The sequence below is a fragment of the Arvicanthis niloticus genome, chromosome 1 (assembly GCF_011762505.2).
Source record: "Arvicanthis niloticus isolate mArvNil1 chromosome 1, mArvNil1.pat.X, whole genome shotgun sequence".
Classification (NCBI taxonomy): Eukaryota; Metazoa; Chordata; class Mammalia; order Rodentia; family Muridae; genus Arvicanthis; species Arvicanthis niloticus.
The window spans coordinates 74466822-74492441 of record NC_047658.1 but is presented as its reverse complement, the minus strand read 5'-3'; the positions used below and the strand labels follow the sequence as shown (position 1 = coordinate 74492441).

The 25620-nt window shown below is 49.5% G+C and overlaps 1 protein-coding gene across 4 annotated transcripts; it reads left to right on the top strand.

Moving 5' to 3' along the window:
- The first annotated feature begins 868 nt into the window (after positions 1-868).
- On the top strand, positions 869-24108 carry Trim3 (tripartite motif containing 3). Of its 4 annotated transcripts, none has more exons than XM_034502161.2 (12): positions 869-1045; positions 8343-8508; positions 13925-14156; positions 14312-14481; positions 14698-14878; positions 16098-16830; positions 17023-17126; positions 21375-21542; positions 21725-21893; positions 22122-22192; positions 23292-23432; positions 23550-24108. In XM_034502161.2, exons 2-12 carry the CDS (start codon positions 8378-8380, stop codon positions 23700-23702), a joined length of 2253 nt encoding a protein of 750 aa, XP_034358052.1. In that variant the 5' UTR covers positions 869-1045; positions 8343-8377; the 3' UTR covers positions 23703-24108. The 4 variants fall into 4 exon arrangements, with proteins under 4 accessions (XP_034358052.1, XP_034358061.1, XP_034358044.1 ...); XM_034502170.2 differs by having other exon boundaries at positions 870-1071; positions 14330-14481; XM_034502153.2 differs by having other exon boundaries at positions 870-1071.
- The last annotated feature ends 1512 nt before the right edge of the window (positions 24109-25620 follow it).

Sequence of the window (25620 nt, the reverse complement as noted above, 5' to 3'; positions counted from 1 at the left end):
TTTCATTGTAAGGGCACTGAATCTCCAAATGGTTGGAGAGAGTACCTGAAAGCGGAGCCCAAACATGGTTCCACCATTTTCTAGCTGATTAGGACTAATGCCTTGGGGAACACAGGCTCTGCTCCTTCCGTTGTAAAGCTGCTAATAAAAGCAGCTACCTATTACGGTTATGCGTATTAAATGAGATAATGTATGTAAAGTGATTAGCTCTGTCTGGCACGTAATAAACACTCAGTCCCTGTTAATGTACAATTTTTATTGTATTCTACCTAGGCTGTTTTTCCATAATGCAAGGAATCTGAGAATTGGTCTAGGTCTTTGGTGTAAGGAAGGAGTCGCGCTGGATGGTCTAAACCCAATTTCCTCACGAGGCGGCTCCTGAGGCACCTAAAACCGAAATGAAGTCTCCCAGTTAGCCTGCAAACCCCTTCTCCTAGAGTTCTGGGCCGAGGTACAGGTGGTCCCCCTCCCTCCTGCTCAGTGGAAACCAAACGGGCAGATTTCACAGGAGCCTCCGGGAAAGCCAAGGAAGGAGTGACCAGAAGCAGCTGGAACGGGCTCTCGGAGTACTGAAGCTGGTTCTAGCTGCTTTTACTTGAAGGCACCAAGTGCCACTATAAGAGCCCAGCTACTCGCCCTCGCCCTTAGGCCTTGTGAACCGGAGGCAGCAGGCGAGGATCCCGGATCTAGGATCCGGGATCCGTTTGCCAGCTCCCAACCGCACCGCAGAGGGAGCGCCAGGAGCCGCAGGGGCGGAGGGGCTAGTGGGCGTGGCCTGCGATGTGGGGGCGTGGCTGGGGCGGGCCTTCGGCTACGGAGTCGCCCCCTCCCCCGACCGGTCCGCAGCCCCGCCCCGGCCCCTCCCTCCGGCCTGTGCGACGGGTCCGGCGGCGGCGGCGCCGGCGCGGGGACAGACGGAGGCGCGGGACGTGGGGCGGCGCCGCGGGCAGGGCCGGGCGGACGGGCGCTGGCAGTGGGGGCAGCGCTGCGGGCCGCTCCAAGTGGCTGCAGTCCGGGCCTTGCCCTTCCATCCTGCTCCCACGCCGTGAGTGCGCTGCGCGGGCCCCAAGGGTGCGTCTGGTCCTCTTGTGTTTCGGGTTGCGGGTCCTGGTGCTAGCGGCGGTGTATGGGTCCGAGCGTCTTTGGGTGGGGGCGCAGATGCTTTTCAAAAGCTGTTCCTGTCTCTGTCCACGTGAGGCGTGTCCGGGTCTGTGAGAGCAGCGGGGGATTCTTTGGGCTGTGGCTGCTCACGTGAGGTCCATGTTTGCGGGCGGTGTGGTGGGGGGAGGCGCGGGTGGATGGGTGATGGTTCATTTTAGGAGCGCGGGTTTTGGGAGCCTGTGTGTTGGCGGAGGGTACCGAAAGCTGCGGCCGATGGTGGTGGGGGGTGGGTGGGTGGGTGGGGTTGCTGATTGGCACTCTGGAATCTTGTGGCCCCGCTCGTCCGAAAGGTTCCTTTCTCCCGGGTGCAGACGCCTCCACCCCTGCTCCCTTCTCCGTCCTCCTTAGGCACCAAGAAGCCCACCAGCCAGGATGGAGGACATCCTTCCTCCGCTGCGGGCACTGCTTGCTGGACAGGAAGCTTCCTGCAGAGGCTGTTTCTTGTAGGAAAGGACCCCTCTAGTTCTCCCTCCGCCTGGGCCCTGACTGGAGGACTCCTGTCCCCTCCCTGGTTCCCACCTCCTTCCTCCTGGACTTGGTTTCAGAACCTGGGCCACAAACCTGCAGGGACAGATGGTTGCAGGTTGGAAGGGCAGGCTGCACCCCAGGGAGGTCATTCTGACAGGGGGGAAAAAAAAGGCAGGCCCTCCCTGTGCATGTTCCTGGTGTGGGAGTCCAATGTGAACCGCAAAAACCCAGGACTTGCTCCAGAGGGAAGATCTGAGATTTCAGGGCGGGTGCACTGGTTTTCCAGGTCTCCAGCACATCAGTGCCTATCTCCTAAGCAGAGGTCTGGTTTGCTGCAGAACAGGAATGTGAGCTGCAGGCCTGACAGGTGCCCTGCCTCCCTCCCTCGGCTTGGATGCCTCCAGCAATAGAGCACTTACTACTTATGCTGTGGGAAGCTACCTTGTGTTATAGAGGTCTCTCTCCTTGGAATTTTGTTCCTTTGTCTTGTTTCTGCTTTTGATTTTGCTTCTCTTTGCTGAGAGGGACCTGCAGACTTTAAACATAACTCTTCTGTCACCAGCATCTATTGAGTACTTTCTATATGGTAGTTACCAACTCAGCTGCTTAGGGGATGGTGGCATTTCTGCTAATAGAACTTGAGAAAAAGAACCATCGGTGGGATAGTATCACCTATGTTCAGAAGATACATGATTGCTCTAGAGAAGAGTCCTGAGAGTGAGTGCCACCGGTGACAAGTTCAGGAAACATTTATTTTGGAGAGCAAGAGGAGGGGCAGCCTGTGAGCACTCTCTGACATGCTTAACCATGTGATGGAAATTAGCAGTCAAATCATCAAGGTAGTTTGCGTTGGGATCTAGTCATGGCACGTTGCAGTCTGAAGGAGCCTTGATTTTTGAAAACAAGACGACCCTCTTCTTCCCATTGTACAAATATGGGTATGGGGTAAAAAGTTGCTTAGATATTGTCTTGTGTGGTAGAGTTAGTGACAGGACTGGATCCTAAATTTCATGGCTTAAAAAAATACATTTTAAATTAAAAATAGAATTACATCACTTTTCTCCTCTCTTTTCTCCCTCCAGCCTCTCCCAGTTACATTCCTACTAACCCTTCCCATGCTCATCTTTAAGTTGATTGCCTCTTTTTCTTTGATTATTATTGTTATTATGTATGTATAAATGCATGCACAGGTATAGGGTCATGGGGACCCCAGCCCTAATGGATACATCTCTTGCCTTTTTAAACTTGAGCCCAGTTTTGCATCAAGGTTACATCAACCTTGTATGTGGAGGTGAGAGAAAAGTCAGAGTTGAGATTACCTGGGTTCTGGCTGATGAGGCCCGGGGGATGGCTGCATCTTTTATGGAGAGGAGAGGCATAGCAGGAGGAGGAGGTCAGGGGGAAGGGAGTTCAATTGGGGACTATTCCTGTTCATCATCCAGGCAAAGATGTCCAGAAGGGCAATTAGATGTACAGGTCTTGAATTCAAGGGAGTCTTTCAGAACAAGGCATTGAGGCTTGTTAGAATGGGATGAGAATTAGGACTGTGGTAAACAATGAGATTACCCGGGCAGAGTATGTATGTAAACAGAAGAGATCCTGAAGCAAAACCCCATGAACTAAACGCGCAAGAAATGGGCAGTGGGGGGCCACCGATGAGGTGCTTAGATCGGAAACCATGGATGCTTCCCTTTGGGGTCTTTTACACTACGAGTCTGTTTGTAAATGTTTCATATTTCTGTTCTTTTATGCAGTTTTCCCAAGGTACCTGTCAAACTCATGTTTCCCCCTCAAGATCCAGTTCAAACATCTCTTCCTTTTTTTCATTCTCTACAATGTCAGTCCTAGTATTTTGGACATGTCAGTCTCCTGGTCCTTATCAGTTTCCCACAGGTAAAAAAGTAGGGAGCCACTTGATCCAGCCTTTTGTGTCTGGTTCCTGGATGCAGGGCTTGCTGTAGAGTGTGTCCAGGGGCATTCCTTGTGCTGACTCTGTCAGGCATTAGTGGAGGAGGTTAGTAATGTGAATTTCATCATTTCCCTTCCCTGAAAGGGAAGGGTTGCTCAGGTCCTAGGGCTTTCCCTCATCCATTGTTGCTTCTTCTCATTTGGAGAAAGCCCAAAGGCTACAACCTACAGACATTTGTTATTTTTCTGAGCCTCAAATGATCAAATATACCTGGAGGCTAGTGAGTAGGCGTGGGTCTTTTTAGCAGGTGAGCCTAGCTGACTCCCCACACCCATACACACCTCAACAATGCCTGTGGTCACTTCCAGATCACAGCTGTGGAAATCCTGCCTGGTGGGAATGTTGTGTGATTGGAGGAGAACATGGAGGGGGAAGTTGGATGCTTGAGAATCTGGAAAAACTGAAAAGCTTTGAAACATATTTTCTCCCTGTATGTCCAGCGTCTCATTCATTCATTCAGTGCTAGCTGTCTTTGTTTGTTTAAAATCAACTTAACTCTCTGAGTCTGACTTCTCCAGCTCGCAGAAACTACACTCCTTGAGGCCAGAGCAGCAGCTTTGTGGCCTTTAAATCACGGGGTCTCTTTTATTTCCCACTGACAATCACTGCCTTGATGATGACGCTCTCTTCTCCCTTGTCCTCCAGATAGCTTGCTTCCTCTCTGCCATTCCTGTCTCCGATATCTTCTCTGCAGACTTTTCATTCTGAGCCTTTATCTTAAATGTTGGCATTCCAGGGGGCTAAGTTGCAGGCTCTCCTTTCTCACTCCTCCCTGGTGTTATCCTCTTCACTGTGGCTTCAGAGATATTCCTCTACCAAAGACATCTAAATCCACGTCTTCTCTTTCCTGACTTGGGTTGCCTTTCTAACCAACAGCTGGATCGGTCCACTTCAGCTGTGTCCCGTGAGCACCGTGGAGTCATTTTGCTACATGCTGGACTTGTATCTTGTCAGCTAAATTTTTTCAGTTTCTAAACTGGAAAACTAGTAACCATTTCTTATCTCTTCTTCTACCCTGTCTCCTCATAGAAAGCCAACCAGTTACCAGATTCTATTAGTTTCTGTGTATGAAAACTATTTTGGCCTCTCCTAGCAACCACCCTCCTCAGGCTGCTTTCTCAAACTTCCACTCTTGACCTCTGTATTTTCCACACTGCAATCAAACATCTACTTTTGTCATTCTGGGCTTAGCCCCCACCCACCAACCACCACCAAACTTTCCCTTTGCACTTTGGATAAAGCCTTAATCCCCTAGCAGGGAAGAGGGTAAAGTCTAAAGTCCTTAATAAAGGCACCAAAGCATTGTGTGGTGTAGCCCCTGCTTAGCTCTGCATCTCATTTGTTGGCCCTCTCCTGCCACAGCCAGTGATGCAGCCTCCAGAGGCAGAAGGCAGCATGTACTCTGTAACTTACCCATCCTCAATCTCCATTCCTCTGAGCCCATCCCTGCCCCAGGTCCAGGTCGGGGACTTTCTTTGTACTCTGAGAACAATCTGTTTCCTTGTGCTTGTCACCACGCTGCATTGCAGAAGTCTGTTTATTCAATTGTGGAATCCATGAAGGCTCAGCTGTGTTCATTTATCTTTGTATCCCAGCAGAGGTGTCCACTGCATGCTGGATGAGGACTGAAGTGCCTTTAGAACTGAGCCATAAAAGAGATGGGTGGGATAAGGGATGAAGATACCCAAGGAAGGAGGTTGCATCCTAGTTCTGTGTCCAGAATCCTCCAACTGTCTGCTGTGATAAACAGCCCAGTTGAGTCCTGGCCAGTCGGAGGCATTATCTCTAGAATAGAGAGGTGACCTAGGATCTGAAAGAGCCTAGGGAATCAATCTGTCGAATCCTAGATTCAGGCTGGGGCATAGCCACAGCAGATGTGATGCCCTGTGTATCAGAGTGGGAAGCTGAAGCAGGAAGGGGAAGGGAGGGAGGAGCGGTTGGTCTTTGGACAGAGCCCAATTCCCACTTCTGTGTGACAGGCTGGGAGATCCCCTGGGTTTAAAGAGGGGTGGAGCCTAATGTCCAGCCGCCCCAGCCCGGCTCAGCTGCTACTGACTGGTACTCTACCTCCCAGTCTTGCCATTTACAAACTGAAGTTTCAGCTTGCCTCCAACTTCCCTGCCCTGCCAGTCCCCTGGCTGCCCTCCCTCCCTCTAATGATGCCCTGGTATTAAGTTCCCCAAGATGTCAGTGCCCACATCAGGAGAGAAGTTTCTCAAGTGAGTCCTTCCTTACGTCCCCACACCCACCAGCACGTACACACTGCACACATGCGCTTTAGCCTTTCTCCTGCACCTTCTCAAACCTGAAGCGGCCTATGGGCTGTCATTCACTCATTGTCGTAAGGAAGCCCGTGGTGCTTGAAGCTGGGCACAGCAGTGGTGATCTGGTCCTAGTCACTGCCTGTTTTTCAGCCTCTTCATGGATAACTATTTTTCACGGATTGTCTACACCTGCTTTGCTACTTCACCTCCTCATCACTGACCTGAACTACTCTGCCATAGCCAAATGTAGTGAACACTTCTAGTCTATAACCTATTTCACCCCACCCACTATCACCCTCCACCGTCTGTCCCAAGACACCCTCTCATCCATTCTTATTGCTTTAAGGGCCATTAATACGCCAGTGATTCCAAATCAATAACAACCCTGACTTCTCTCGAGTGCCTGTATTCTGTTTCTCGCTTAACAGCTCCACCTGGACCATGTCCATACTTCAGACTTACCTCGTCTGAAACCGCATTCCCTCAGACAGCTCCTGCCCCACACCTTAGACTCTTTCTGTCTATCCATGGCCCTCTATTTGCTCATTTGAGAAACTGGGGAGTTGTTATCACTGTCCCCCTTTCCCCTCTGATATCCAGTCTATGGCACTGTCCTGATTGAACCTCACAGACACTACTTGCATTAGTTTACCTTTCTGTCTCTGGCTCTGTAACACTGTCACCTGAAGAACTGGGGCAGTTTTCTGATGACCTCACTCACTCTGTTCCACCTGCTATTCCTCCATAATTGTCATACCAGAAGCGAGTTCTACTTTGTTTTCCTTCCTTTGTAAGTTGCCTCATCCCTTTGCTTATCTTAGGATAAAGTAATGTTCTTAGTCCTTTGTAATCTCTGTGTCCTCTCACTTAGTGCTTGCTGGCATTCACTTTGCTTTAAGCACATGGTCCATGTCAGTATGAGCCTTCTATCAAGAATGTTCATGCCCTTTTGTCTCAGCCCTGCCGAGTCTCCCCACCTTTCCTACCAGCACCCCTACTTACATTCTCTGCTTGCAGAGCCCTTTGTCATCACTCAGTAAAGAATTTTATTTCTCATCACATCATTTTTTCTTCATAGTACTTCTTGCCACCTATGGGCAATCATGTATTTACTTGTTACTTATAATACTTTCTTCTCATTGTTGTTTTTGAGAACTGGTCTCTATATAGCTCTGGCTATCCTGGAACTCATGGCCTTAAGCTCATAGAGATCTACCTGCCTCTGCCTGCCACATGCTGGGATTAAAAGTGTGCACCACACACCCAGCTGCCCACTGTCCCTTCCTCACCTTTGCTCAGACATTTCCAGTGTCTATGCACAGCAGACACTTACTAAAGAAATATTTTGAATTAGTTATCCAATTCAGTAAAGATAGATCATTCTTTGTAACACACTCCTTGCTAAGTCCTAGAAATGGAGAAGTAAAATATTATGTCTGCTTGTAAGAACACTGCATAGGAAGGGAATGGAGAAGTAACAAAATTATAGTATAGGGTAAGGTTTAGGATGGAGCAAATACAAGGAACGGGGTAGCACCTAATGCTGACTTTGGAAAGTCAGGCCTTCCTAAAGGAAGTGACGTTTCCATGAAAGTTAGGCAAGGGAATATCGAAGGCAGAGGGGTTCAGAATGTCTAACTACAGAAACAAAGAGAACATGGAGTTTTCTAGGAAGTGAAACCACGATGACAGATCAGATGTTGTAAGGCCAGAGGTTGAGCGAGAGGTGTGGACAAAGTGCTGCTACTCAGCCTCTAGGGCCAGTTTAAGGATTTTCTCCTCTGGACAGTGGAGAGCCATCGAAGGAAGTCAAGAGGAACAGTGGTAGGGTCAAATCTGTGTTTCAGAAAACTCGCTCTGGTTAGAAGGGGCAGTGGATGGGAAGGTACAGGTTTAAGAGCAGAACACTGGTTACTGCATCCTAGTAGAGAACTTGGGCAGCCAGAGATGGGGACAGCAGTTTGGGATTTGGGAGAAAGGAATGCTTGGGAGTCATCCTTAACTTTAATACTGATGGGGTCAACCCCAGGCAGTTGAGCTAAGTGGTGGGGGATGGGCTACCTGAAAGACTCTTAGAGGCTGGATGGAGGCACTGAGCAGAATAAGAGTTGGGGTGTCAGTGCAAATTCATCCCTGTACTGTGCACTTGACATGTACCTCTCTCAGGCTCTTAAAGTGAGCGTGTGAGATGGGTGTTAGTATTTGCATTATTAAGAATTAGAAACTGAGGCTTGTAGATAAGAATGATCCAGGGTCACCAAACTGCCAAAAGAGGGCCTTTAAAATCTAGTGTAACTCCAAATCTGTGCTCTAAAACAGTGCCATCCATGCTCAGGAATCACTCAACCCACGTACTTCAGCCACCACCTTGTCCTGTCCCTGCAGGGAGGAAAGGGGCACATTTCTCTGCAGGAATCTGGTGGGAAGAGGGGGAGAGGGACTGCTGGCTTCCCTGCTGCTGACTGTTTCTCTGTACACAGGCTGGTGTGAGTGGCAGGAACCATCTGTGGTCACCATGGCTAAGAGGGAAGACAGCCCTGGCCCGGAGGTGCAGCCAATGGACAAGCAGTTTCTGGTGTGCAGTATCTGCCTGGATCGATACCGGTGCCCCAAAGTTCTGCCTTGTCTACATACCTTCTGCGAAAGGTGAGAGCTACTGGAGGGGGACAAGGACCCTGCAGTCCCTCCCTTCTCCCCCGCCCCAAGGAAAACCCATGTTATAAACCAGGGAAATGTCCATACATGGGAGAGAGGACAAATGAACCCCGTCCCGCAAGAGACAGGGATTTGGTTGCAGTAAGCTAGCAGAGGATCAGGAGCTCTGAACACTGGGCCAGAGAGTTGCCTAGAGTAAGGCTTGTCGGCTCCTTCCCAGATCTCAAGGTGGCCAGAGGAGAAATCAGCACGGAGACTCCCAAGCAGCACTGGGGCTAGTGTAGTTTGTGACTGAGGGAGGAATGGATATTTGAAGTTAGGTTTGTTTTCCCTGCCTGTTCTGAGGAACTAAGTGAAAGGCGGTGCTGCCCAGCCTCTAGGCTTCTGCACACCCTGCCTTCGTTCTCGTAATACTCCTTTATTGAGTAACTGCTATGTATCAGGCCCTAGCCAAGTGCTTGAGTATGCGCCAAGGAGCAAAAATCAAAATGGATTTATTGAGACAAGAGACAAGATCTCACTGTATAGCCCTGTCTGTCCTGGACTTCACTATGTATAGCAGGCTGGCCTTGAATGCACACAGATCTGTTCCTCTTTGCCTCCCAAGTGCTGGGATTGAAGGCATGTGCTTCACCATCGTATCCAGTCCTACAGACATGATCTTTATGGTTTGAGGGTTTGTAGTAAAGTGAGGGAGGTAGCAATCAGGTATTTATAGAGCTGCATTTAGACCCGTGAGTTACACTCACAGTAAATTCTGCAGATACAGTATTCAACTGTGTGAGCTTAGTAATCCATTAAAGTGTGTTGAATCCTGTGCATCCCAGGAGTTAGGTAAAGGGAATTTAAGAGAAGGCTAGGCAGGATGGAAAACTCAGCTACGCCATGTGGCCTGGGGAATGTGTTGGATAAGGGGCCTATGAGAAACCCTGTGAGCTGGAGCATAGTGAATAATTAGCTATGGCCTGGGAGGTGAGTTCCATAAGCCCATTAGAGAGTCACATGGTTTTCTGCATGCTCACATGTTTTGGCAGCATTTTGATGTTGTTGTCCCCAGGTCTCCTTACCAGAGTCTCTCCAAACTTTCCATCTATCTCCTGCTTCCCTGACAGCCTTGCCCTTTGAGATTCCACCTTTACTATCTTCTTCCTGGTTACCCGTGGGCAAGGATCTTGGCCTCCTTGCTCATTCAGATTCTTCCATCAGCCTGTGGACCTCACTTTGTCTGACTCTGGAAAGTAGTACTTCCATGATTGTGAACTCCAGCCCTTCCTTTACTAGCTCCTTCTACCCTGCTACTTCTATGACACCTTTGACTCGCTCTAAAGCCAAAGCTCCTCGGCTGCTCCCGGTCTTCCCACGTGCCACCTCCCCCTGGCTTCCATATGTCACAGTCTCAGTGCTGTGTCACAGCTATAACTGGATGTCTCTGCACTTGTATACCTAGATCACTGAGTACTCTTGGGGGAAAAGTGACTGCTTACAGTTGGCTATAGATTTTCTACTTGGTTTACATGTATTATTTTACTTAAGATGCATTTTCCCCCCTTTGGCTATGTATGGTGTATGAGTGGGTGCACTTTCTAGGTGTGTGAGTTCACATATATCATGTAAAGACCAGAGGAAGATATCAGGTGTCTTCCTTTATTACTGTCTGCCTCATTGCCTTAAAATAGGGTCTTTTCTTGAAGCTTATTGTTTGGTTAGGTTGGTTAGCCAGTGGGTTCCTGGGATCTGCTGTCACCATCACCCCCAATGCTAGGGTTATAGGCATGTGCAGCTATGCCTGGCTTTTAAAGCGGGTACTGGAGATTCAAATTCAAGCCTTCATGTTTGCATAGCAAGTTCTCTTACCAGCTGAGACCTCTTCCCAGCTCCAAAAGATACATCATTCCTATTTAGAGAGGAGAAAACCAAGGTTGAGTCATTCAATTACAAAGGAATATAGCCCAGGCTACCCAACATATAACAGGGATATGAGAGAAGAGAAGGGTGCTGGCAATAGAAAAATCTTTGCCTTAGGAAACAAACAAATCTGGGTGTGGAAGAATGCACCTTTAGTTCTTGTCAGTTTGGAGGCCAGAGGGGCTATGTAGTGAGACTCTGTCTCAAAAGGAAAAAATCTAAAATAATAACAAGGAAAAGAAGTAAACAGTAAACAAGTGCAAGCAAACAAGAGACCAGAAGAGAAGGCCCTGGAGGCTGGTGAGTGAGGCAGGAGCTAGGAGGTGGTGGAATCGGAGAGTCTCTGTGTAGCCTGGGCTTGTGCTGAACAGGTAGCCCTCTTGCCTCAGCTTCCCAATTGCTGTGATTACAGGTGTGTGCCATCATGTCGGGCTGGACTGGACTTTTTAAAAAGCTTATTAGTTGTATTGAGAGTGAATTTTAAAGGGGTGCAAGAGAAGAAACAAGACCAGTTGGAAACTGGACCAGTGGCAGTCCAAGGATGTTGACCAGTAGGAGTTATCCATCAGCTTCAAGGTGATGGAGGGAGAAGAGCTAGGATAGTGGGTTGGGTGTCATTAGGGACAGGTTTCAGAGTCGAGAGGTGGCCATTGATATGGGCGGTAGTGGGAGAATGTGAGTGGATGGATGAGGTGAAGGACAAGCTCGGTGGTGAGGCAGTAAGGATGAAGAGACCATGATGGAGATAGGTCGTCCGTTGACGTCAGAGCCTCTGAGAACAGTGCAGAACGGGAGGGAGTGAGAGGGGGGTAGAAAGAGTTGAGTCAGGAAAAGTACTTTAATAAGTGAAGAAACAACTCCTAGGTCAGCGGAGACAGCAGCAAGGGTAGGGGGTGGGCATAGGCAGACCAGAGCCGCTTCAAAGGAGCTGCAGACACATAGAATGTTCCAGTTGGGAAGAAGGAGGAGCCAACCCCACCTTCTGGCCCTAAGGAATGTGGAGCATGAAACAAAAACCACTCTACTGGGAGGGACGTCAGGGAGAAGTAGGTCACAGAGAAACCAGTTATTATTTGTAAAGCACTCAAGATCATACCCGACATGTAATGTTTGTTACATTTTAATTAAGAACAGAAGGCATAGGCAAGAGGAAGAGAAGAGTCTGGGATACAGGACAGTTTGCACCGTAGGTATCTTTCCCCTGTAGATTCACCATCTCCAAGCACGGCCGCCTTTAGTCTACTGTCTGCTCCTAGTAATCCTCATGCTTCCCTCCCTCGGTGACTAATCCCAGCCACCATCATCCCTAACTCCTCCAGTGTTCACTCTTTGGTTGAGCCCGCCTGAGACGTTAGCACCCTTATTTGACTCTGTCCCTGTGCTCCACTAAAGCCACCCTTCCTGTTCCTTCCCCTCCAAAGAATGGGGTTCATGCCTCTCCTTTAGGCCAACCAAGCCTCCAGCCATCCCCAAGACATTGTCTTACTGGTTTCCTAGTCTCTTGCATCGCTCCCTCTCTACTGCTAACTTCAGCTTAAAGAGAAGCTCAAATCCCCATTAAGAGTGGGCTGAAGGTGTGGCTCGGTAGTAGATTGGATGGACTGCAAAATTAAATAAAGTACCCTTATTAGCAGAGAACTGTCCTCTTGTCTCCTTGCAGCACCGTCCAGTCCTTCAACCCTTCCCACTCAACTGCCCAACCCCCCTCCACCCTTCAACTTGAATCATTCCGACTTCTCCCTGGCAGCAGCCATTGCTATCACCTTCCCAGAGAAAAGGCTCCTCATGGTTGCCAAATGCAGTGGGCACTTTGCACTCCTGAGCCACTTCCCACCCTGTGAGTCATTCCCTCCTCCAGACGGACCCATGTCTGAGTGGACACAGCCACTCCTCCAGCCTCTCCACCCATGCCCTCTGCTCGTCACGGTCATCTTTGCTGAATTCTCTGTCGCTTTCCTACCAGTGTCTGCAACTTCAACTTCGTCCTCCTCGACCTTGGCTGTTGTCGATGACCCTCACCTCTGTCTCAGCTTAAACTCCCTTCTCAACAGCGCTGTTCTTCTGCGCGTTTTCATTTTGATGTGTGTCACCATTATTGAGATGCCTAAGCTAGGAGGCCGGGAGCCAGTCAAGACTGGTCTCTCTCTGCCCCATATCTACTTGTCATTGACTGCATCGCCTCTCCCCCTTCATCCCTCTTACTCCCTATATCTAATCTTCCACCACCAACCCCAGCTGGGTCTCACTGCATAGCCCCGGCTGATGGTGATCGAGGCAGTTCTCTTACCCACCTCCAGAGTGCTGGGATGATAGTGCCGCCACACCTGGCCCTGTTTCTTCATTGTAAATGTGTTCCCACTCATAACCCAAATCCAGGTCTATCTCACGTCCTGCCTAAAATATCCTGAGTGTGTTAGTTAAACACGTACTTGCTCTGCATTTAAATCTAGGCTCTAACACTCACTAGTGTGATTACTCTGTGTCCTGTCTCATGAAGTACAAAGCATAGCATCTAACACACATGTCCTTGGTAACTGGTAACTCTGTGATGGTGCCTCTGCCTTATCATGTTTCCCTCAGATTCGCCCTCCTGTGGCTGTTCGATGCTGCTGCGACCCACAGCTAGGCTCCTCCTCTTCTCATCCATTGCTGCCCCTATCCTGCTAAAGTACTTTCTGTACCCTTCTTCCCTCCCTCCACCTTTCCCTGCTTGGCCCAACAGTTATTTCTCCACACAGGTTTCCTTGACCTCTGAAGCAGCAGCTCCTGGCCTTGTCTCCACCCCCCTGAGCCACGTGCACTTCCCCGGCTCCCCTGTTCTCTGTGTGTTGTGCTTTTGTGGGCCAGGCTTTACATTTAATCCCCTTACATGTAAGCGGGACATTTACATTTAACCCCCCCCCCCCCCCGGTGTGGCAGAATTCTGTGCTGTCACCATCTTATATGGGAAGACTCCTTGGTTCGTGAAAGTAACTTGTCAGGGGTTATAAGTGGATTAGGTCGCTGGCCTGGAGATTGAACTGAGGTACACTAGCTCTAGGACTTTAATCTTTAAACTCTAATTCTGTGTCTTTGTTTATCCCTCTGAAGACTAGAACTATTTTAAAAGCTGGAACTGTGTTTTATTTTTTATTCCCAGAGCTTGGCACAAATTTGGCAAGAATAAGCAGTTGGTAAATGTTTAATGAGTTAAAGGGGCCAGGACTAGCGGGATGAGGGCTCGGTACATATTTTCTTGAGGAGGTTTGGTAAATACCTGTGGAAGGTGAGCCTTTGTTTGTTCAAGCCGAGGAATGTAGACTCATCTGTTCTTAGAGAGACCAGGGATGCATTTCTGCTCAGTCCTCAGAGGCCTTTCAGCACCTGCTGGTGGATGCGGCCTGTGTACACCACACAAAGGTGCTTCAAAATGAAATCCTAACTGCACACCTATGTAGAGGGGTTAGGCATCTCTGAGGGGCGCTTTTCTACCCCACTTTGACTCTTCCTTTTCCTTGGCCAGATGCCTCCAGAACTACATCCCTCCTCAGAGCCTGACACTGTCCTGTCCAGTGTGCCGGCAGACATCGATCCTCCCAGAACAGGGTGTCTCAGCCCTACAAAACAACTTCTTCATCAGCAGCCTCATGGAGGCCATGCAGCAGGCACCTGATGGGGCCCACGACCCTGAAGACCCCCACCCCCTCAGCGCAGTGGCTGGTCGCCCTCTCTCCTGCCCCAACCATGAAGGCAAGGTGGGCCCAAGCGAGGCCCAGTGAGGCCAGGACTTGGGGTGGGAGGAGAAGGAGAGGTGATGAGGGTAGGGTGGTGGTGGGTGATGGACTCTGCAGGGGTGAAGAGGGCCCTAGAGGAGGGGACAAAGAAGTGCAGTGTGGCTGTTGCCTCACAGGAGCCCTTGTACCACCAGACGATGGAGTTTTACTGTGAGGCCTGTGAGACCGCCATGTGTGGTGAGTGCCGCGCAGGGGAGCACCGTGAACATGGTACAGTGCTGTTGCGGGACGTGGTGGAGCAGCACAAGGCAGCTCTGCAGCGCCAGCTTGAAGCTGTGCGTGGCCGGTAGGCATCTTCTGGGGACTGGTGCCTTACTAGGGGCAGGGCAGGGGCCTGGGGAGGGGAAAGAAAGGGTCTGGGAAAGGCAGAAATGGAAGGACTTCAGAAATGAAGTCAAATAGGGGATCTCCCAGAGGGCGATAGTGAGGCCCTCTTTGAAGAGGCCTGATTTGTCCAGGACACCCTCCAGCCATCCTGGTATGAGATGTTTCACCTCCTCAGATTGCCACAGCTGTCTGCAGCTATCGCCTTGGTTGGGGGCATCAGCCAGCAGCTGCAAGAGCGCAAGGCAGAGGCCCTGGCCCAGATAAGTGCAGCCTTTGAGGACCTGGAGCAAGCTCTGCAGCAGCGCAAGCAGGCTCTGGTCAGCGACTTGGAGAGCATTTGTGGGGCCAAGCAGAAGGTGCGTCGGGTCACCTTTGCTAACCATGGTCTGTGATGAGATGGTCTTACTGCCTCCGTTGTCCTCATAAGGTTTCCTTTTTTTCCAGTCTTCCTTTTGCCTCTTGACATGGTCTGTCATTGATGTGGTCATCTGTCTTCCTGTCCACACATTGACATGGTCTGTCATTGCTGTGGTCATCTGCCTCCCTGTCCACACATTGACATGATCTGTCATTGCTGTGGTCATCTGTCTCCCTGTCCACACATTGACATGGTCTGTCATTGCTGTGGTCATCCCTCTCCCTGTCCACACATTGACATGGTCTGTCATTGCTGTGGTCATCCGCCTCCCTGTCCACACATTGACATGGTCTGTCATTGCTGTGGTCATCCGTCTTCCTGTCCACACATTGACATGGTCTGTCATTGCTGTGGTCATCTGTCTCCCTGTCCACACATTGACATGGTCTGTCATTGCTGTGGTCATCCGCCTCCCTGTCCACACATTGACATGGTCTGTCATTGCTGTGGTCATCCGTCTCCCTGTCCACATGTGTTGACATGGTCTGTCATTGCTGTGGTAATCCGCCTCCCTTCCACACATTGACATGGTCTGTCATTGCTGTGGTCATCCGTCTTCCTGTCCACACATCGACTTGATCTGTCATTGCTGTGGTCATCCGCCTCCCTGTCCACACATTAATATGGTCTGTCATTGCTGTGGTCATCCGCCTCCCTGTCCACACATTGACATGGTCTGTCATTGCTGTGGTCATCCGCCTCCCTGTCCACACATTGACATGGTCTGTCATTGCTGTGGTCATCCGTCTCCCTGTCCACATGTGTTGACATGGTCTGTCATTGCTGTGGTAATCCGCCTCCCTTCCACACATTGACATGGTCTGTCATTGCTGTGGTCATCCGTCTTCCTGTCCACACATCGACATGGTCTGTCATTGCTGTGGTCATCCGTCTTCCTGTCCACACATTGACATGGTCTGTCATTGCTGTGGTCATCTGCCTCCCTGTCCATACACTGACATGGTCTGTCATTGCTGTGGTCATCCGTCTCCCTGTCCACACACTGACATGGTCTGTCATTGCTGTGGTCATCCGTCTCCCAGTCCACATGTATCTCTATCTTTCTTTCCTGCCATGCTACTATAAGCTCATCAGTAATCCCAGCGCCTTTCTTTTTTCCAGTCTGCACACTCACTGCTCCTCTACTTCTTCAACAGGTGTTGCAGACACAGTTAGACACACTGCGCCAGGGTCAGGAACACATTGGCAGTAGCTGCAGCTTTGCAGAGCAGGCACTGAGACTGGGCTCTGCCCCTGAGGTTTTGCTAGTAAGAAAGCACATGCGAGAGAGGCTGGCTGCTCTGGCAGCTCAGGCCTTCCCAGAAAGGCCACATGAGAATGCACAGCTGGAACTGGTCCTTGAAGTAGATGGGTTGCGGAGATCGGTGCTCAATCTGGGTGCACTGCTCACCACCAGTGCTACAGCACACGAGACAGTGGCCACAGGTGAGGGCCTGCGCCAGGCACTGGTTGGCCAGCCTGCTTCACTCACTGTCACCACCAAAGACAAAGATGGGCGGCTGGTGCGCACAGGCAGTGCAGAGCTGTGTGCAGAGATCACTGGCCCCGATGGTGTGCGCCTTACAGTACCGGTGGTGGACCACAAAAATGGCACGTATGAGCTGGTGTACACTGCACGCACAGAAGGTGACCTGCTCCTCTCAGTGCTGCTCTATGGACAGCCAGTGCGTGGCAGCCCTTTCCGTGTGCGTGCCCTGCGACCGGGAGACCTGCCACCTTCACCAGATGATGTGAAGCGCCGGGTCAAGTCTCCTGGTGGTCCTGGCAGTCATGTGCGCCAGAAGGCAGTGCGTAGGCCGAGCTCCATGTACAGCACTGGTGGCAAACGGAAGGACAATCCAATTGAGGATGAACTCGTCTTTCGTGTTGGTAGGAGGGCCAAGCACAGAGCCAAATGAAGGCTAAGGGCAGAGTTAAATGAAGGTTGAAGGGAGGGGCTGGTGAGGGCCCAGGGAAGGGTGGTGGGGGCTGGCTCAGGCAGGAGGCTTGGGGAGGAGGGGAGTGAGGCTCAAACTGATCTCAGCATTCATGCATTTTTCCCATCTCATCTCTTACCCACAGGCAGTCGTGGAAGGGAGAAGGGTGAATTCACCAATTTACAAGGTGTGTCCGCTGCCAGCAGTGGCCGCATAGTAGTAGCAGATAGCAACAACCAGTGTATTCAGGTAAGCCTGTTCACTCAGCTCCTTCAGTACCAGAAAGGACTCACTCTGTGGCCTTCCAGGTTCCCTCCTGGAAGATGAAACCCATAGTCAATACTGTCTTTAAAGAGCAGTGAATCAAAGCATCTCTTGCTCACCCAGGACAAAATAGTGCCCTGGACCTTCAATCCGGACCAGGGTTCCTGTGCTTGTGGCCTCTCCCTTCCGGCCATGCTATGATTGTGTAAGCTTCTAGATCGGCAGCTCCTTTCTTTCTCTGTTCTTGAGCTTTCTGCTTGCTGGTCTGCTTTGTCTTAATGTTCCAGTTGCAGATCTGCCCTTCCCAGCTATCTTCCAGCATACCAGCCTGGCTCCAGAGTATCTGTTATCTGCCTGGAGAATGCAGCCATATGGTTGGCTAGAGTACCTTTCATCAGCAAAAGGGTATCACACAACCTCAAGTGGTTTGTGCCTGCCTTTCTTTTCCTTGTGCCTCTCGCAGCTTATTTAGACATCAGTCATGCTCAATGTTCATGGTCTCTGATGAAATGCAAGCTCCTTGCTACAACCAGGAAGCATAGCTTCTCTTCTCCATATCCCTTGCAGAAAGCACTGATCCTAGCACAGTGGGCACGAGTGTGGTAGATACTGTAGTGATTGAGTGCCTAGGCCCTGAAACCAGATACCTCAGCTCCAATCCTGGCTCTCCCTGGACTAGCAAGTCATGTGACCTCTTGGCACTGTAGTTAACTAACGTGTAAAATTAGGAAACACATTTCTCAGGATAGTTGAGAGTATTAAATGTACTGTACCTAACACCTAGCTATTGTTAAATATATCAGTGTCTGGGTATGGACTATAAGCAAAGGCAAGAAGGTGGGAAAGTGCTGGAGCGGGAAGTTCCCATCTCATCCCGGCTCCAAGAGGCTTGCTGTTCGGAACTTGAGGTGGCTGAGGTCACATTGTAAATTGTTTTGGAAATGATTATAGAATTTTGATTTTACCCTGTAAGATTTGCTACTGTGCACCTTAGTTCTCAGAAATGTATTATTGAGCAGCTAAACCTTAACCATGAAGATCCTTATTTTAAAACAGCTTTAAATTTCTTGACCCTGCCTGAGTAGCCTTGTCATGAATCCAGCTCTGCCTTTCTTATCATTCTCTGCAACTTCCTGACTCCACTCCATCTAGCAAAAACTCTTGCAGCCAGGTTATTAGGCCTATTGGCTCACTGTTTTTCTTAGGGTAGAGGAACAGAGAAACCCAGGAAGGGATTTGGGGCCAGCCTAGATGATGAGGGGAAACTTGAAACCTCTGGGGTTATGCTGGGATTCTCCTCAGGATCACCTTTAAACCCTCTGCCCCTCTTTCCCTTTAAGGTAGAAATGCTTTCTAGCACAAAGGTTGAGATCTGTGGACATCTGTCGTGTTGTGCAAACATTTGGGCATTTAGCACACATGCAGAAACACTGGTGCCACCTGACGGTCTGGTGAAGGGCTGTGGGAAGCCTGACATAGTCCTCTCTTCCAGTCAGCAGCTATTCTGTAACAGTCCTTGCTCAACTCTCCATTCCCAAGTCCACCCTGACATCAGAGCTGCTGGAAGCTCCTTGGATTCCACAGCTGAGCACTTACTCTGCCGGGATTGAGAAGATATGACCCCACCCCTTTTGCTTAATGAGGCGCTGGGGATTCCTGTGAGCTTGTTCAGTCGGGCAGGGTGGAGCCCTGCTGACAGAGCACACATACACAACAGCAAGAAAACACTTTGTGATTTTGAATGAATAACTTACTTTGTAAATATTTGGCATTAAATCATTGCCTTGGTCCAAAAATGTTGATGCGCTCTTTCTGGAACATCCCTTGTGCTATGTGCCGATCACACTCCCCTCTGACCTCCCCCAGTCCTTCGCTGTGGTGGCTTTCACACTTTTCCTTCTCTGGGTTGGTTTGTTGGTTTTGTCTGTTGTCTCTTTTTGTTGTCATTTCCAATGAAGTACTTAAAGTCAGAGATCTACTTAATGTTGCCAGGTCTAGGAAAGAGATATAGAGGCCAAAATGAAGAGTCCAGTAAATTCTAGTGCTGTGAAGGAAACAGTGTGGCAGCTTTCACTGAGTACCAAATGTCATGGTAAAGAGGGATGGGATGGAGAATGGAGTTCACTTTTATCCCTATTTAGTTTTGAGGCTGCTATGTGGCTTCCAAATGGATCTGTCCATCGAGTTCAGGCCTGAGATTGAATTGGGTGTTCTTTTGTTGGTTGAATGCCTAGTGGATGCCAGAAACTACACACAACTGAAAATGCAGTGGCAGACAAAACAGATGCTGCACCAGCTCCAGACAGGGCTTACAACCTTAGAAGAGGGAGGTCACAGATACAGCTACCAAGTGACAGTTGTTACAAAGAAAGTTATAAAGTGCATACTGTAGGGCCCTAACTTTCCATGTATGTATTGATTTGAACAAAGTGGAAACTCTGAAGAAGTGGCCTGGAAATTTAGAATTCTAAAGATAAATAGGAGTTGGCCAGTTCTGTTTTTTGTTTGTTTGTTTGTTTGTTTGTTTTTGAGACAGGGTTTCTCTGTGTAGCCTTGGCTTTCCTGGAACTCACTTTGTAGATCAGGCTGGCCTGGAACTCAGAAATCCGCCTGCCTCTGCCTCCCAAGTGCTGGGATTAAAGGTGTGCACTGCTACTGCCCCGGCATGAGTTGGCCAGTACTAATAGGGGGTATGAGAAAGGATGGGAAGAGTGAGGCTTCCCAGACCCCACTGTGAGTCTGAATCTCACAGCAGGGAGAATGTCTGAAGCTGCCAGCAGGGGGAGGGTCATGGACCCCCTCACTGCTGACCTACCTGTTCCTTTTAGTTCCGTCACTTCCGTTCTTTACCCTCTGGTACTTCATTTCTCCTGCTGACATTTCTGACTTTGCAAAGACTAGTGCAGATCCCAAGTGCTATGCAGGCTGGCCAGGTGCAGGCTTGCTCCAAGGTCCATGTCAGGAGACGTGAGATGCTGTGGTGGAACAAGTCTGGGAGACCTATCCCTGGGAAGCCCAGCCCATGAAGGTGAGAGCAGGGCTGAACTGAACGCCAAGTCCAAGGCTCAGAAAACCTGAGCTTTCTGTGGTAGCTTCTTGGCTCTGATCCATCCATCTTGTGTCCCCAGAGGCTATAACAAAGTAGAGTGTGTGAGAATTCTGCAGTGAGTAATGGGTCTATTAAATTAGAAGCTGTGATCTAAGAGGAAAAGATTAAAAGAGACAGTTGAGGATAAAGAGATCTTAGCATCTTGTGAGGCTAAGATGGAAAAGAAGGAGAAGGGGAGATTGAAAGACTCATTCTAGAGGACTGGAGAATTGGCTCAGTGGTTAAGTGCACTGGCTGCTGTTCCAGAGGACCAGGGTTCAATTCCTAGCAACCATATGGCAGTTCACAATTTACTCCAATTTCAGGAGATCTAGTGCCATCTTCTGGCCTCCATGGATACCTGCATTGGTGGTTTATAGAGATGCAGGAAGGCAAAAACACCCATACACATAAAAACCTTAAAAAAGGCTTATTCTGTCCAGAAGAAAGGCTGCCTTGTCAGCCTATAACCCGAATAGAACAGTTCTTGACAACTCTCCCTCCCTGCCCCTTTCCAGTTGGCTGTGAAATTCTGTTGGGTCTTTCTCCTGCATTTTTCTTGAATCCATCTGCTTCCCTCTAGATTGTTTCCTTGGTCCAAACCTTCATCGTTTGTCATCTAGATTCCTACTTCCGCTTCTAGCTGGTTGGCTAGCTTCCAGTCCTGACTCCTTTCTGTTAGACTACTTCTGTTAAAGCAGATCTGATCTTGTTGCTTCTCTGGCCATAAAATTGTCAGTGGCTCTTAATTATAGCCAGGGTAAATGTAATTCCTATTGGCTACTCTAGCCACACCAGTGAGGTCCTCAAACAGGGCTCATGCTAGTTAGCCTCTGTACCTTCCACAGATTGTTCTAGATGGTTCATCAATTGAAATCTTTATTGACTGTTGGCTCACATATCTCCTTCTCTTGGTACCTTTCCCCACCATACCCTTGGTCCCTTTTGTGTTTTCATACTGCCCTTCACACCTCCATTGCATGTCCTTAAGGTAGCTCTCATGAGATTCCTCTACCCCTGGCATGGTGTCAGCACATACTTGTTGAGTGGCTGAATAAATGGGATCTTGCTAGGACCCAGCGCCCTTTCCTTTGTACCCACAGTGTTCCCTCTTCCCTGCGCCCTCCCTTGCTCCTCTACTCCAGGTTTTCTCCAATGAGGGCCAGTTCAAGTTCCGATTTGGGGTCCGTGGGCGCTCACCTGGGCAACTACAGCGTCCTACGGGTGTGGCAGTGGACACCAATGGAGACATTATTGTGGCAGACTATGACAACCGTTGGGTCAGCATCTTCTCTCCTGAGGGCAAGTTCAAGGTGAGAAGCTTGCTGTTACTGTACTGCAAACCCCTGGTGACCTGCTCAGATGGCCATGTTACTAGGTCAGGCCCTGAAGCGGTCTAGCACCAGCTTAAGATTCTGCTTTGATACCAGGTCAAGACTTTACTCCGTACTATACCAGTCAAGATAAAGTCCTTTATGGTATGACTTTCCTACAGACCAAGATTGGAGCTGGCCGCCTCATGGGACCCAAGGGAGTGGCTGTGGACCGGAATGGACATATCATTGTGGTGGATAACAAATCATGCTGTGTCTTCACCTTCCAGCCCAATGGCAAGCTTGTTGGGCGTTTTGGAGGCCGTGGGGCCACTGACCGCCACTTTGCAGGTATAAGAAAACAACCCCAAGATCCAGATGTTCCAATTCTATAGGATTTCCCAGGGTCCTCCTGTTGTAAAGACCCCTTCTATATCTTGACCCTGATTCCCCTTTTCTACTACCTAGTTCCATCCTCCCAGAGACAGGGTCTCTCACCCCTCCCAGAGATCCTACCTCTCACCTGATGGAGTGCCTCAGCTTAATGCTTTAACCCTCCCCCCCACTTTCTCTTCTCAGGGCCCCACTTTGTGGCTGTGAACAACAAGAATGAGATTGTAGTAACGGATTTCCATAACCATTCAGTGAAGGTCAGTGTCCTCCCCTCCATGACCACTGCCCCACATCCCTCCTCCTCAAAAAACTCCCTTCTCCCTTCCCTCCTCTTTCAAGCCCCCTTGAAATCCTTCACTGAACCAATAAACATTTATGGCATGGCTGCTCTGTCCCAGGCACTATGCTGGAAGCTGAGGGTTCAGTCTAAGCAAAACAAACACACTCCCTGTCTTCTTGGTTTGAATAGGTCAGAGTAGAGGAAACAACCCGGAAATTACAATATGAAGTGGTAGATTCCGGAATAGGTACAGGGAACTGTGGGAGGGCTGAGCAAAAGGCTTTGATATAAGGCAAGACCTAAAGCACCAGTAGAACTAACCAAAAAATAGAGAAGGAGGGAGTTTGAGGCAAAGGACACAGAAGAGGTTAGGTGTGATGATGCACACCAGTAATCCCGGTACTTGGAGGTGGAGGCAAACAGATCAGCAGTTCAAGGTCACCTTTGTCTACATGAAAAATGCAAGGACTGCCTGGTGTATGTGCTACCCTATATTTTAAAGAGAAAGAGGGAGGGAGGGAGGGAGGGAGGGAGGGAGGGAGGGAGGGAGGGAGGGAAGGAGGGAAGGAGGGAAGGAAGGAAGGAAGATGCTAAATGGGAATCGACATCATTTGTGGTGCTCTGGAAACATTTATGGTACCCTAGGTACTTCAGACTAGGTCTGCTGCTGCAAGGTGAGGTTGAGCCCTGTGAAGGGCTGACTCCCTTTTAAGAGCTGTGGGGAGTGCTTTAGGAATTGCAGGCAGTGCTAGAGACAGCGGTCTAGATGAGAAGTGAGAGCACCCAGATCTTGAGACAGGTACAGCAGTGTGTATATGAAAGACAGACTTGAGACAGACCCAAGCTGAGAAGGTGGAATGGAGAATGGTCTGTCCCCGCAGGGTGGCAGTGTCAAAATAGAGAAATGGGAAGTACCACACCCCCAGGGAAGCATCATCTGGGCAGTGGGATACAGAGTGTGATCCCTGGGAAGAGTTTCTGGGCTAAGCTGCAGATCTGAGAATTCGACCCACCCTCCAAAGCCTTGCCCTCTGCCTGAGGTCAGGTTCCTAGTCCCTAGCCCCTTCCCCCACCAGGTGTACAGTGCTGATGGAGAGTTCCTCTTCAAATTTGGCTCGCATGGCGAGGGCAATGGACAGTTCAATGCCCCCACGGGAGTAGCTGTGGACTCCAATGGGAACATCATCGTGGCCGACTGGGGCAACAGCCGCATACAGGTGAGTTAGGCCAGGGGTGGCTTGAGAGCGAGGCTTTCTCCGTGCCTCTGTCTTTCCCCACACAGACTCTTCTCTGCCTGACTTTACTTCTGCTTTCATTCTCCACGTCTTCCCCAGGTATTCGACAGCTCTGGTTCCTTCCTGTCCTATATCAACACATCTGCAGAGCCACTGTATGGCCCACAGGGCTTGGCATTGACCTCGGATGGCCACGTGGTAGTAGCTGATGCTGGCAACCACTGCTTTAAGGCCTATCGATACCTCCAGTAGCTGCACAAGGGCCCTGCTTGACTCATGGAGGGATGGACATAGGGGTGATTGGACAAGAGGGTCTGGCTAAGAGGTGGGCCAGACCCGGCAGCACTGAATGTGGGCTGTGGGCGTGGGTGTGCCCGTGCCCTTCCCTTCCTCCCCAACCCCACGGTTGCACTTTATTTATTCGGTTCTTGCTTTGGTGACTGGGTGGGCCTGGACTGGTCCCAAGGATGTGTGCAGAGCTTCGCCCTAACCCCTTAACACACCCCCCTTACACCCTCAGTCTGCTCTCTGACCCCCAGCCTGGGGCCAGAACAGCCTCTTACTTCAGAAGTCCCTCTGGTTGTCTCCCTACCACCCTATACACACTGACAGAGACAGCAATACCCCACCCCATATTAAATAAATGTGTTCGCCAAGGTGTTTTTGCTAGGTTCTTATGGAGTTGGTCTCCAAAGGGTTGGAATATTGGTATCTACTATGGACTAAAAAATAGTCAAGAAGACAGGCAAATGACACAGTATCAGCAACAAGTGGTGACATTTTTAAAGGATATTTTTAATATTTTTGTCTTGTTTTAAATATTCATTTTAATTTTATCAGTATGGGTATTGTGTTTGCATATCTGTCTGTGCACTATGTGCATGCAGTGCCTGTAAGGCCCTGAAGAGTGTTAGAGCCCCGGATGGCGTTAGAGATGGTTGTCAGACATCATGTGGGTGCTGGGAACCAGATCCAGGTCCTCTCCAAGAACAAAGGGGCCTCTTAACTGCTGAGCCATCTCTCCATCCCCTGAAGAGTATTTTTACTTATCCTTTGACAACGTCCAATATGTATAAAATGTATCTCGATCATGTCTACCTCCTACCCCCCTGCAGCCCCTCAACATGTCCTCCTGCCCTCATGTTCTCTTCTTTTATAACCCACGGAGTCCAGTTCCAGGTTTGCTTAAAAACAATAACAACAAAAACAAACAAACAAAAATTACTTCAGACTATGAGAACAAAAAAGAGTGAATCTCTGGGACCCCAGCCACTTGCCAATTCCTCATTCTCAGGCCTTGTATCTCTTGCATGAGCTGTAGAAATAGACAGGTCCCTCCACCCTCCCTTCATGGGGCTGCAAACTAGGAAAAGATGACTCTTATTCAGGACATAGCCATGGTTACAAGGAGAAACGTTTTAGATATGAAAGCATTCCCTGAGGCTTGTCCAAGTGGAGGTTGGATATAAGAGATTCCATGGTTACTGGTAGAGGTCATTCCAAAGACCTGGACCCCTAACCCTTTCTGTTGCTGCCCTTTTCCCACAGTGGAATGGAGGTTTCCGCGTTGCATTCCAGAGCTCTAGTCTCAGAGTAGGACTGCTAATCCCAGAGACAATTAAAACAGTACTCAGTGAACTGGGAAGTAAGGACTACAGTTTCTCTTTCTCTACTGGAGACTGAAGCTCAGAGAAATGGTCACATTGTTGACTGAAGAGCAGAGTTGGATCTATAGCTGTCATTCTCTAACAGTAAATTACAGTGTCTTTCATCGTGAGCTCCTTGCACATAGCATGATGATTGGCAGAGAAGGTACACAAGATTTGAGGAATAGTGTATCTGAGGAGGTTGGTCACGAGAGGTTATAGAAGAGAGAAGATACTGTCTAATGTACTTCCTGGGCATTGGATTGGAGGCACTATGAGCATCACAAAGTCTTTGCAGAGATCAAGGTTGTACTACTTGGACCACATGGAAGCCTTGGTTCTGCTTACCTCTCTGGTCCTCTCCATCTCCGGCGGTTGAGACCTGGTAGGCAGGCAGGTGGAGGGACACATTCCCTGAAGATGTAGGGTAGTGTTCTCTTCAGGCTACACACTTGGCTCTGATGATGAACAGTGCTGCCTCAGTCCATGCACTGACCTAAAGAGCCAGTGGGTTCAGTGTCTGC